This window comes from Pyxicephalus adspersus, chromosome 1, assembly GCF_032062135.1.
Source record: "Pyxicephalus adspersus chromosome 1, UCB_Pads_2.0, whole genome shotgun sequence".
In the NCBI taxonomy this organism is placed as follows: Eukaryota; Metazoa; Chordata; class Amphibia; order Anura; family Pyxicephalidae; genus Pyxicephalus; species Pyxicephalus adspersus.
The window spans coordinates 48,666,957-48,680,359 of record NC_092858.1 but is presented as its reverse complement, the minus strand read 5'-3'; the positions used below and the strand labels follow the sequence as shown (position 1 = coordinate 48,680,359).

The window sequence follows — 13,403 nt, the reverse complement described above, 5'->3', positions numbered from 1 at the left end:
GATGGGGACTGCTTGTGAGGGGGTCTATGACTCAGGAATGTCAATGGGAAATAATATTAATATAAAAGCTTAACAAAAACAAATGCTATATTTTATTTCTGCTGCACGATGACTAAAATAAAAAAAAATAAAAATGCAGTGCTAATTGTGTACAATTAGAATGATGAACAAAGACCTGCACTGTCCTGCAATGGTATTAAAAACAGATTACAAATTTGAGTAAAATATTTCCATGTCCCATAGGTTAATTGAAAATAATAAAGGAAACCTAATATCCATAAAGTGGGCAGGGAATTAAACAGAATTTCACAAGAAGCCAGTGGAATAAGAAATCTAACAGTATGAGCGCAAAATATAAAAAAGGAAATCTGACACCACATATCTGACACCACACATTACCATTGCTCTTTACTGGCTTTTGGAAAATAAATAAAACAACTACCTTATGATTACTTTGTCATCTGTAACATGTGAACAGTTTTACCATTATCCCCAATAATGAGCCTGTCTTTAATTAAAGGTCAAAGTGTTTAAAAAGATTGTTATCCCCTTGAGGATGGAGAGCAATGCTATGAATATCAGTCTCTACATTGCCCTGTGGTATGCAAGGGGTAAGCGGCAAAGCTTTGACATTCCAGTACGGGATGTACTTAATCGGGTCACTTAAGAGACAGACACCACAACAAACACACAAATAGCTTGCTAAATGTGGAGGCACACTATATCCATTAATCATTAAGACAATGCTTCATTTTCTATGTTTTTATTATATAAACAAAAATTAGAATAAAACAACAGCATTTTGTAAATAATAATATAACATATTATTGATAAAAATATGCATCATTTCACAATAATTCAAAATGAAACTAAACAAAATATACTAAAGTTAATCAGCTAACTGATCAAAATCATGGTAGCAGTTATGGACATTGGTGTACAGATTATAAATTATTGCTGTTCGGCAGAATTTTATTGTCGCTTTTCTTAAAATTTAAAGATAATCTTTTAGAACCATTACGAAGCAACAAAACAGGGGTAAACTGGGGACCTGAATGTATAAAGCCTATACTGGCTGTTTATTAGGTAACCTATAGGTTAATCACACGAAAACATCATTCTGAACAACTGATAACTGAAACCTCTTCTCTCAATATTGTAGGAACTTTAGGTACTATATTTTTGTTTTATTGTTTTTGGATTTCAGTTTGTGCTGTTGGTCCTTCTTATCATATTGTTTTAAATAAAGGGTCATATGCATCAATATTATCACACCTGTGGCAGGTCATTGACAGTACAAATAAACAAATTGGATAAGAATAATTTTGCATTTTAGTGGCATGTTGGATACAAGTAGTCGCTGGGTTACATAGGAGATAGGGCCTGTAGGTTTTTTCGAATGTTTGTCTCAACATATTATTAGACAGCATGGTGTCAGTTACTGTATAAAAACCTCACTGTGAGTTAATCACAAACAATTTAAGAAAAAATAAAAAAAACTTTATGGAGCCTAGACATTCGTTAACTTCTAGAGCAAGCTTTGCTTTGATATGCAAAGAGAAACAACTGCAGAGTTTGTCTTGGTCATTAAAGAGTTACAAGAGGTTGAAGAAGAGATCACCCACAACCTCAGCTGTGTTTAGGAAAAGATTTCTTCTGCAAGTCATGCAAACTGCCCCTCCCCCTTCCGTTCTGCACATGAGCAGCAGGGAAGCCACTTTCTTATCTAGGAGGCCTCCATAATGTTGGATGTCCTTAACCCGGGGACTACCTGTAACTTAACAATCACAATATTGTTAAAGATTGATCTCTTCCTTGGTTTGGTGCCTAACGTTTAATAAGATGCTGTAATCTTTATAAATGTACCCCCTAAGCAGTTTAAACTGTGGCTAGAATAGTGGTTAGGGACAGGTAATATAACTGGGAAACTATGAAGGCCCTACTGCTTGTAGGCTTTACAGTTGTTAATGCTTGAAATGGTATGCACTTTAATTGATGTAAAAACATTGGTACAATAAATCTGAGGCGTAAGAACTTTCCAAAGGTCAAAATGTGTACTGCATGTCTAATATATGGATACATACATATAATGAATATCCCTTCTGTCCTTTGATTTGTCCCTATCCAAGCCATGTAAGCAGGGTCATCTATCTGAATGTGCTGGTTATGTAAGTGTCCCCTAAGTGGATAAGCTTTAGAAAACCAGTTCTAAAATGTTCCTATCTGTCTCTTAAGAGCAAAGATTTAGACTAGAATCACAGTAGGAGTATAAATAAACATAAATATACTTGTATTTTTCATAAGCATACTGCATATTTACAAAGCAGTAAATTTGATTTTCACCAAACATGGAAGTAAACCACAAACACATGCACATGCACAATAATTGTTTAATAAATATACCACCTAACATTTTTGGAGTGCTTTGTTTATAAATTCTAATTCGAATGATCTTTTCGTGCAACACATCTTTATCACTGCATTGCAATCTGTCTGATATCAGAACTTGCATATGTAGCATATTTATATACTCCAATATAAACAAAGAACATGTCGGTGTATTTCTTATCTTGGATTATGATTATGATCATGCAGAGGAGCATGGTATGGTGAGATTAGTACCTCTTCTCATTTTAGCCATTCAGCTGCTGGCATCATTTTGTCTGGGTAAAAGTGTCACTCCCAGCCAACATGCTTTTTCATGAATTATTTAGCATCATAGCACTATTATTCTAAATGACTTAGTCAGCCTCATTTTGGAAACAAGTTTATATAAGTCTTCATAAAAAGAGCGGCAGGGAGAAGAACTAACAACAAGATTGAAGGATGTAAAGGGCAGCAGAGGACATGTGGGTGGGCAGAGGTTGAATGACAGTTCAAAGAAAAAGTCACTGTAGAATCTTTCAGAACCACAAAGACTACAATTTTGACATGGAGGGCATTTTGTCAACAAAATCAGAATATGATGTAGCAGCTTAAAAAAAACATAATTGGCCATTATGGGCAACATTACTATTTCATTGCCATATTTAACATTTCTGTCTCCTCCAAAATGTAAATATTTCCACAATTAGCTAAAAATTGTACCACCTGAAAAAACATTATGCTGTGCAAATGTTAAGCATTGGAAACAGTAGGTTTAAAATAAGAATTCATCACTTCTGTATTTACAAATCAATGTTATCTTTTAAACGTACTGCTATTTTGTCCTTATTTACCATCCTATGTTTTGGGAATGAACAAAGATTCTTTAAGCAGTTGACAGTAAGGTAGATGTGAATATTTGTTGTAAGATCTGTGGGATCTGCTTGGTATCCATAGCAACAAAAGACCGACCCGCTGGAAGTGTCCTCTGAAGCCTGTGGGTTACAGGGAAAAGGAGGAGGATTATTAGCATTGCAAATCTCTTTCCCATAGAAAGACAGAAGAGGACTGTTTGAATTAATAATGTTAAAAAGATAGATGATTTTTCTTTGTCCAGTAGACCAGGAAAGTAAGCCTTAGAACAAGCTGGTGTACCAGATAGGAGGCACAATGACAAGGACAAATCCTGGTACTCAAAGTTCCTCAATGCTTTTTAAAGGGAATATATAGTGTTAAGCACTATGCTTAAAGCCTTAGAGTAGTGAGCATAGCTGGCTTCCAAAAAGAAAAAGTAACAGCTTTTAATTCGGTTATCTGGCATGGTACCTAAATCAGCTCCAAATTTCTAAAGAAGTTACCCTACTAACACATATTTGTTTAGCTTCACAATATTCCCATAGTCTCAAATTACATAAACTCTAATATGCAAAGTTTAATGACTCCTAGCAGCGGTGATAGCTGGCCTGTGTGTTGCCATTTCTTTCCACCATCCTACTGGTCAGAAGTTTGGTTTATCAAATTAATAGGCTTCAAGAATGGTAAAAAAGGTAGGAGGAATGGGCCAGCTATTGCTAGCTTTTACATGTACATGAAGGAAAAGGTCACTAAAACTGGCAATGTGGACCATAATATCAGGATACTTTATTTTTCTAACCTGTTTTGTATAAATAAAAGCTGTCCAGTTTTTGTTTGATAGGAGCACCAAGAAGAAGGGATAGAAACAAGTACGAGTTAAATGATACATATTTGCTGTTAGCAAACAACTTACCTTTCAGCTTGGTCCCCCAAAGACCCAATAAAAATAGCAAATGCATTGACTTGAGGATTAATCATCAAGGCCTGGGCAAACCGTGCTGGTGGTATGCCATATCGTTCTAAATTAGCATCACTCAAGACTATAACAAAATATTCATCTGCCTCCTCCTTAGCTATCTCCCGTATTGCATGTTCTGTAGCCTCCAATGTGTAGTCCCCGCTCATACAAAACTGTGAGTGGGCATGCATAGTCTGAAAACAGAACATAGAACACCACCAATTAAATATTTTAAGTAGACAGTACATTTCATTTAATTTCACTTGATCATTACACTAATTTGTTAAATTTCAAAAGAACATAAGGAACCACATAGGGAAACTTCATGACTTGTGGTACAGGTGTATAAGACTGCTTGGAATAGTTCCATCAGTAAACACAACACCTGAACTATGGCAATTTTTGTGGCATATTTTTATATTTCCTAAAACAATATTGCCATACATACATATATATATATATATATATATACATATATATACATATATATATATATATACATATATATATATATACACACACACACACGCACACACAGATCTTGACACACAAAATGCAGGCAATGGACTCCTAGCCCTAGCTTGGTTACAGCACTACAAGTTTTTTTTTCTAAATGATCACACCTTTTGCAATACAATATACTGATATATAGAGAAAATAGTTATATACAGAAACAAGTTTTTAGCACATGTAAATGGGAAAAACTATACTACTAAATCACAGAAACTCAGAAAAGGTCAGCATCTACCTGTATGTAGCACATATTGTCCATCCAATAGAAATGAAATAACTATATCCTAATTTAACTTTATTGACTATAAAGAAATGGAAAATCTGGCCCCAGAGCACACAGTAGAACATTCTAACTGAAGGAAATGAGAATTGATATGTCATGTCTGATTTCAGTATACACCTCACATATGTTCTGGAAAATACAGAGGATGCCATGAAAAAAAGTAATTTGTATGATGTCAGCCTAGCTCCTGCTATGTACTACTAGTTTTAGAAGTAACTCCTGAAAATAAGGATCCTTTTTCTGATGTGTTATATTAGTGAACTGAGCCTAATATCAGTACTAAGATCAGATTAAAGCAGGACAATATATTTTATTTCTACATATTTGTACATTGAATAATGTATTTGATATTTAAATAAGTATGTGTTCCCTAATAACTGGGGTTAATTTGTGTGAAGGAAAATTTTATTCTCAAAATTTTAAGACTGACATAAATTGCAGCGGCAATGGTGACTCTACACAAAAACTGACTTGAAAAATGATTATATATAGAAGATCCAGTAAATTCTGAAGATAAGAAAAGTGCAGATATCATTTACCAGCAAAGTGTTACCATTGCTAAATTATTTTCATTTTTTAAAAATTAAACTAATCCCCTTAAATAGTTGTGATCAGGCAGGTCTTTTATTGCACAATGGACAGGTGAAGTCACATAGGAGTTTATCCATTCCTGCTAGCCCTAGGGGATGTTTAGATATCTGACATATCCCGGCATGGTGCCAACCAGAATATTCATAAGAGTTCCCAATAGATTATTTGTCCAACAAATGCATTTTATTCAAGTTCATTATAGGTAAAAGGCTCTCTTGTTTAGACATTCAAAAGCCCTGAAAATGCTGCTGCGCATTGCCATATTGGGTGTGAGTCCATCAACTCCAGCCATCACTTAGGTGACACCCTTTATTATTGCCCTTCACACATCCCCCAGCTGATATGTAAGGTTATGTAGGGAAGTGAGGGGCAGTGGAACTGCCAACATTAAGAGTATTTAGAGACATTCCAGCAAGGTAAAAAAATGGAAAGAAAAAGAATGGAAAGAAAAAAAAACTGCAGATGAGCATTTAAATACTTGATTTTCTTGTTAGTTTACTTGCAATGTTTTAGGTTGCTGACAGGATCTCATTAAATCCGCTAAATATATTCAGGGCAACAGGTGGACAGACAGCCAAGAAAACAGGAAAAAAACTGAAAAAGAATGTTGGCCCAGAACACGTCAAACTGAATAACTGTAAAATTGGAACTGAAAAATACTGTCATTTGTCTATTCAGAAAAAAGTATTGGGTACCGATACCTTCCATGTGCTCTGTCATCCTGTGAAAAATCTAGGTAGGGTGTTGGGAGTTGGAGAAGACATAGGGCTAAGGACCCTCCATTGCAGTCATGTGAGATTACTTTTGCCTGCCTATTAGCTGCTAAGACACTAAGCACTGCATTATAGGAGCATGTACAGAATCATTCTGTACATCATATTCTATATCATGTATTTCCTAAGATCGTGGCAGGCAAAGAGTGTGGAACAGGTTCTATCTAGTACACAGTTACTTCAGACATATTTAGACATAATTGGGAATAACTGTTCACCCAGTGAATATAGTTCACAATATATACATAATTTTAAATGACTATTAAATAACTATTGGCAATTTACAAGTGTTATGCCACATAGGATGCTTCTATTAGAATAAATATAGAATATTTTCAGTCTTCTGTATTGTGAACTATTTTCTATACGGTTAAAAATACACTCTACTATGTTAAATTTCCTGTGAACATTGAAGTTGGCCTCCAGGTAATCCTGTCTACCATGTATGGCTAGGCAGACACTGATTACCTGAGATGAAAGTGTTTGGCCTCATCTTTGCCTGAAAAACAGTCAGTTGTCATTGACTCAGCACTCATGTGTAAACAGACTCTGCAGTCACAGCAAATATTCAACTAAGGAAAAGGTTACAAATACAACAGCAAACTGAAAGCTTTGGAATTACTTAAAATAACACAGTCATCTAATGAACTAGATGCTAGAAAACAATGTTTTAGGGGGGTTCTTGCCATAATGGGCCCGATTTAATAAAGTTCTCCAACACCGGAGAGGATACACTTTCATCATAGAGGCTGGGTACTCCAGCAAACCTGGGAAAGATCTGTTCTAAGTTTGAAAACATTTTCTAACAAATAGCAAATGACTTTTAAGAAAAAACAAAAAGTGTATCTTTTCCAGCCTTGAAGAGCTTTAATAAATCAGGCCCAATGTCTATGAATAGGGAGATCCTATTTGTTAGGACATTTACAGCATAGGTATGTATTGGGGGTATTGTGATATAGGCTGGAAGTCAGAGAGGGTGTGTTGATGGATAGGTATGCTGGAGGTGGGCTAAATGTAAGAAGGTTCAGAGTGTGGGTAAATTGGTGTAATTGATAGGACTGAGTTAGAAGTTGGGGTTTATGGTAAAGAGGTGTGTAGATAAGGGTTGTTGGATGGGGACTGCTTGTGAGGGGGTCTATGACTCAGGAATGTCAATGGGAAATAATATTAATATAAAAGCTTAACAAAAACAAATGCTATATTTTATTTCTGCTGCACGATGACTAAAATAAAAAAAAATAAAAATGCAGTGCTAATTGTGTACAATTAGAATGATGAACAAAGACCTGCACTGTCCTGCAATGGTATTAAAAACAGATTACAAATTTGAGTAAAATATTTCCATGTCCCATAGGTTAATTGAAAATAATAAAGGAAACCTAATATCCATAAAGTGGGCAGGGAATTAAACAGAATTTCACAAGAAGCCAGTGGAATAAGAAATCTAACAGTATGAGCGCAAAATATAAAAAAGGAAATCTGACACCACATATCTGACACCACACATTACCATTGCTCTTTACTGGCTTTTGGAAAATAAATAAAACAACTACCTTATGATTACTTTGTCATCTGTAACATGTGAACAGTTTTACCATTATCCCCAATAATGAGCCTGTCTTTAATTAAAGGTCAAAGTGTTTAAAAAGATTGTTATCCCCTTGAGGATGGAGAGCAATGCTATGAATATCAGTCTCTACATTGCCCTGTGGTATGCAAGGGGTAAGCGGCAAAGCTTTGACATTCCAGTACGGGATGTACTTAATCGGGTCACTTAAGAGACAGACACCACAACAAACACACAAATAGCTTGCTAAATGTGGAGGCACACTATATCCATTAATCATTAAGACAATGCTTCATTTTCTATGTTTTTATTATATAAACAAAAATTAGAATAAAACAACAGCATTTTGTAAATAATAATATAACATATTATTGATAAAAATATGCATCATTTCACAATAATTCAAAATGAAACTAAACAAAATATACTAAAGTTAATCAGCTAACTGATCAAAATCATGGTAGCAGTTATGGACATTGGTGTACAGATTATAAATTATTGCTGTTCGGCAGAATTTTATTGTCGCTTTTCTTAAAATTTAAAGATAATCTTTTAGAACCATTACGAAGCAACAAAACAGGGGTAAACTGGGGACCTGAATGTATAAAGCCTATACTGGCTGTTTATTAGGTAACCTATAGGTTAATCACACGAAAACATCATTCTGAACAACTGATAACTGAAACCTCTTCTCTCAATATTGTAGGAACTTTAGGTACTATATTTTTGTTTTATTGTTTTTGGATTTCAGTTTGTGCTGTTGGTCCTTCTTATCATATTGTTTTAAATAAAGGGTCATATGCATCAATATTATCACACCTGTGGCAGGTCATTGACAGTACAAATAAACAAATTGGATAAGAATAATTTTGCATTTTAGTGGCATGTTGGATACAAGTAGTCGCTGGGTTACATAGGAGATAGGGCCTGTAGGTTTTTTCGAATGTTTGTCTCAACATATTATTAGACAGCATGGTGTCAGTTACTGTATAAAAACCTCACTGTGAGTTAATCACAAACAATTTAAGAAAAAATAAAAAAAACTTTATGGAGCCTAGACATTCGTTAACTTCTAGAGCAAGCTTTGCTTTGATATGCAAAGAGAAACAACTGCAGAGTTTGTCTTGGTCATTAAAGAGTTACAAGAGGTTGAAGAAGAGATCACCCACAACCTCAGCTGTGTTTAGGAAAAGATTTCTTCTGCAAGTCATGCAAACTGCCCCTCCCCCTTCCGTTCTGCACATGAGCAGCAGGGAAGCCACTTTCTTATCTAGGAGGCCTCCATAATGTTGGATGTCCTTAACCCGGGGACTACCTGTAACTTAACAATCACAATATTGTTAAAGATTGATCTCTTCCTTGGTTTGGTGCCTAACGTTTAATAAGATGCTGTAATCTTTATAAATGTACCCCCTAAGCAGTTTAAACTGTGGCTAGAATAGTGGTTAGGGACAGGTAATATAACTGGGAAACTATGAAGGCCCTACTGCTTGTAGGCTTTACAGTTGTTAATGCTTGAAATGGTATGCACTTTAATTGATGTAAAAACATTGGTACAATAAATCTGAGGCGTAAGAACTTTCCAAAGGTCAAAATGTGTACTGCATGTCTAATATATGGATACATACATATAATGAATATCCCTTCTGTCCTTTGATTTGTCCCTATCCAAGCCATGTAAGCAGGGTCATCTATCTGAATGTGCTGGTTATGTAAGTGTCCCCTAAGTGGATAAGCTTTAGAAAACCAGTTCTAAAATGTTCCTATCTGTCTCTTAAGAGCAAAGATTTAGACTAGAATCACAGTAGGAGTATAAATAAACATAAATATACTTGTATTTTTCATAAGCATACTGCATATTTACAAAGCAGTAAATTTGATTTTCACCAAACATGGAAGTAAACCACAAACACATGCACATGCACAATAATTGTTTAATAAATATACCACCTAACATTTTTGGAGTGCTTTGTTTATAAATTCTAATTCGAATGATCTTTTCGTGCAACACATCTTTATCACTGCATTGCAATCTGTCTGATATCAGAACTTGCATATGTAGCATATTTATATACTCCAATATAAACAAAGAACATGTCGGTGTATTTCTTATCTTGGATTATGATTATGATCATGCAGAGGAGCATGGTATGGTGAGATTAGTACCTCTTCTCATTTTAGCCATTCAGCTGCTGGCATCATTTTGTCTGGGTAAAAGTGTCACTCCCAGCCAACATGCCTTTTCATGAATTATTTAGCATCATAGCACTATTATTCTAAATGACTTAGTCAGCCTCATTTTGGAAACAAGTTTATATAAGTCTTCATAAAAAGAGCGGCAGGGAGAAGAACTAACAACAAGATTGAAGGATGTAAAGGGCAGCAGAGGACATGTGGGTGGGCAGAGGTTGAATGACAGTTCAAAGAAAAAGTCACTGTAGAATCTTTCAGAACCACAAAGACTACAATTTTGACATGGAGGGCATTTTGTCAACAAAATCAGAATATGATGTAGCAGCTTAAAAAAAACATAATTGGCCATTATGGGCAACATTACTATTTCATTGCCATATTTAACATTTCTGTCTCCTCCAAAATGTAAATATTTCCACAATTAGCTAAAAATTGTACCACCTGAAAAAACATTATGCTGTGCAAATGTTAAGCATTGGAAACAGTAGGTTTAAAATAAGAATTCATCACTTCTGTATTTACAAATCAATGTTATCTTTTAAACGTACTGCTATTTTGTCCTTATTTACCATCCTATGTTTTGGGAATGAACAAAGATTCTTTAAGCAGTTGACAGTAAGGTAGATGTGAATATTTGTTGTAAGATCTGTGGGATCTGCTTGGTATCCATAGCAACAAAAGACCGACCCGCTGGAAGTGTCCTCTGAAGCCTGTGGGTTACAGGGAAAAGGAGGAGGATTATTAGCATTGCAAATCTCTTTCCCATAGAAAGACAGAAGAGGACTGTTTGAATTAATAATGTTAAAAAGATAGATGATTTTTCTTTGTCCAGTAGACCAGGAAAGTAAGCCTTAGAACAAGCTGGTGTACCAGATAGGAGGCACAATGACAAGGACAAATCCTGGTACTCAAAGTTCCTCAATGCTTTTTAAAGGGAATATATAGTGTTAAGCACTATGCTTAAAGCCTTAGAGTAGTGAGCATAGCTGGCTTCCAAAAAGAAAAAGTAACAGCTTTTAATTCGGTTATCTGGCATGGTACCTAAATCAGCTCCAAATTTCTAAAGAAGTTACCCTACTAACACATATTTGTTTAGCTTCACAATATTCCCATAGTCTCAAATTACATAAACTCTAATATGCAAAGTTTAATGACTCCTAGCAGCGGTGATAGCTGGCCTGTGTGTTGCCATTTCTTTCCACCATCCTACTGGTCAGAAGTTTGGTTTATCAAATTAATAGGCTTCAAGAATGGTAAAAAAGGTAGGAGGAATGGGCCAGCTATTGCTAGCTTTTACATGTACATGAAGGAAAAGGTCACTAAAACTGGCAATGTGGACCATAATATCAGGATACTTTATTTTTCTAACCTGTTTTGTATAAATAAAAGCTGTCCAGTTTTTGTTTGATAGGAGCACCAAGAAGAAGGGATAGAAACAAGTACGAGTTAAATGATACATATTTGCTGTTAGCAAACAACTTACCTTTCAGCTTGGTCCCCCAAAGACCCAATAAAAATAGCAAATGCATTGACTTGAGGATTAATCATCAAGGCCTGGGCAAACCGTGCTGGTGGTATGCCATATCGTTCTAAATTAGCATCACTCAAGACTATAACAAAATATTCATCTGCCTCCTCCTTAGCTATCTCCCGTATTGCATGTTCTGTAGCCTCCAATGTGTAGTCCCCGCTCATACAAAACTGTGAGTGGGCATGCATAGTCTGAAAACAGAACATAGAACACCACCAATTAAATATTTTAAGTAGACAGTACATTTCATTTAATTTCACTTGATCATTACACTAATTTGTTAAATTTCAAAAGAACATAAGGAACCACATAGGGAAACTTCATGACTTGTGGTACAGGTGTATAAGACTGCTTGGAATAGTTCCATCAGTAAACACAACACCTGAACTATGGCAATTTTTGTGGCATATTTTTATATTTCCTAAAACAATATTGCCATACATACATATATATATATATATATACATATATATATATATATATATATATATACATATATATATATATACACACACACACACGCACACACAGATCTTGACACACAAAATGCAGGCAATGGACTCCTAGCTTGGTTACAGCACTACAATAATATGAGTTTAAAAGTCTCTTCACCTTAAGAATGTTCAGTCGTTGTTTATTGTTGCTTGGAATCTTCCCACTTCTAATAAGTTCAATGTCGTAACCATCCCCAGAATGTCCTGAAACATCATACTAGTGTGGAAAAATATGTAAATGTTCAGTGGAACACAGGTAAAACAAATCAATTTAATTAAGTACATAGCTTTAATTCCACTTGAGTTCAGTGTATGACGCATGCAAGAGACATACCACAAGGGGGAATGGAACATTTTCTGAACAAGTCCACTTACACTATGTAAAGTATTAACAACCTTTGTGGTTATGCAACACGCATTTTCTGCATTTCACACTATAATATTATTGCTATAAATTCTCTACCTATCTTGTATAGTCTGTATATCATTATAGCTTAGTGTATTTTGAAATATAAACATTTACTCTTCTGTTTTCTAAGTAATCACATGTTCTGTTTTACTTCAGAATCCTATGGACTCCAGCCAACCTGACTCTAAAGGAATTGCTATATAGAAAACAATATAAATCACTCACAATTTCACTGCCTACAATTGACGCCCAGTAATCGTATGACGGTTTAAGGGTAACAAATAAAGTAGATCACCTTAGATACAAACCAGAAAAAAATGTTGGTTTGGTAATGTACCTTCAAACTGTTCTTCCATGTTACGTAATCAAAAAATTCTACTTTTATCTATCTTTAAGTGATTGTTGGTCACATCCAGTACTGACAACTGAAACACTGTCCCAAGCTTTGTCAGTGTAAACAAACAGCCACAGGATAATTGATAATCAGGAAATAAGTCAATAATGCATACGATTTTTAACCAGTTACAGGCTTTGAGCATATGTGACATGGCCAAAAGAACTTCAGCAAAACTTCTAAGTCATACCTGTCAAACATTGGGCGTAATTCATTAATGCATTCCTAGGCTGGAGAGGATACACTTTAATCAGTGAAGCTGGGTTATTCAACAAACCTGGAATGGATTTCTTTAAAGTCATTTGCTAGCAAACGTTTTGCTGCATCACCTAATTGATGAAAGTGTATCCTCTCCAGTCTTGGAGAGCTTTATTAAATTAGGCCCATTAAGTAAAACATTATTTGGAGGCACATTTGGTAAATATTTTGTAAAACTATGGTTGAAACATAATTACATTTATAGTTCTTTTATATATTT

General features: G+C 35.0%; 1 protein-coding gene and 1 long non-coding RNA gene across 2 annotated transcripts in view; both read right to left on the bottom strand.

The window, feature by feature from the left end:
* Positions 1-747: 747 nt before the first annotated feature.
* LOC140329920 (uncharacterized) lies at positions 748-4,449 on the bottom strand. The gene is made up of 2 exons (XR_011920524.1): positions 4,133-4,449; positions 748-3,359 (listed from the first exon to the last, which is right to left on the bottom strand). It is a non-coding gene; the product is annotated as an uncharacterized lncRNA (long non-coding RNA).
* Positions 4,450-8,195: 3,746 nt separating this feature from the next.
* Positions 8,196-13,403, bottom strand: part of VWA8 (von Willebrand factor A domain containing 8) — a 197,537-nt gene continuing 192,329 nt past the window's right edge. The window contains exons 44-46 of the mRNA XM_072410304.1: positions 12,241-12,339; positions 11,581-11,819; positions 8,196-10,807 (exon numbers count right to left, since the gene is read on the bottom strand). Coding sequence (XP_072266405.1) covers positions 10,699-10,807; positions 11,581-11,819; positions 12,241-12,339 — 447 coding nt within the window. The 3' untranslated portion in view covers positions 8,196-10,698. The remainder of the gene's footprint in view (positions 10,808-11,580; positions 11,820-12,240; positions 12,340-13,403) is intronic.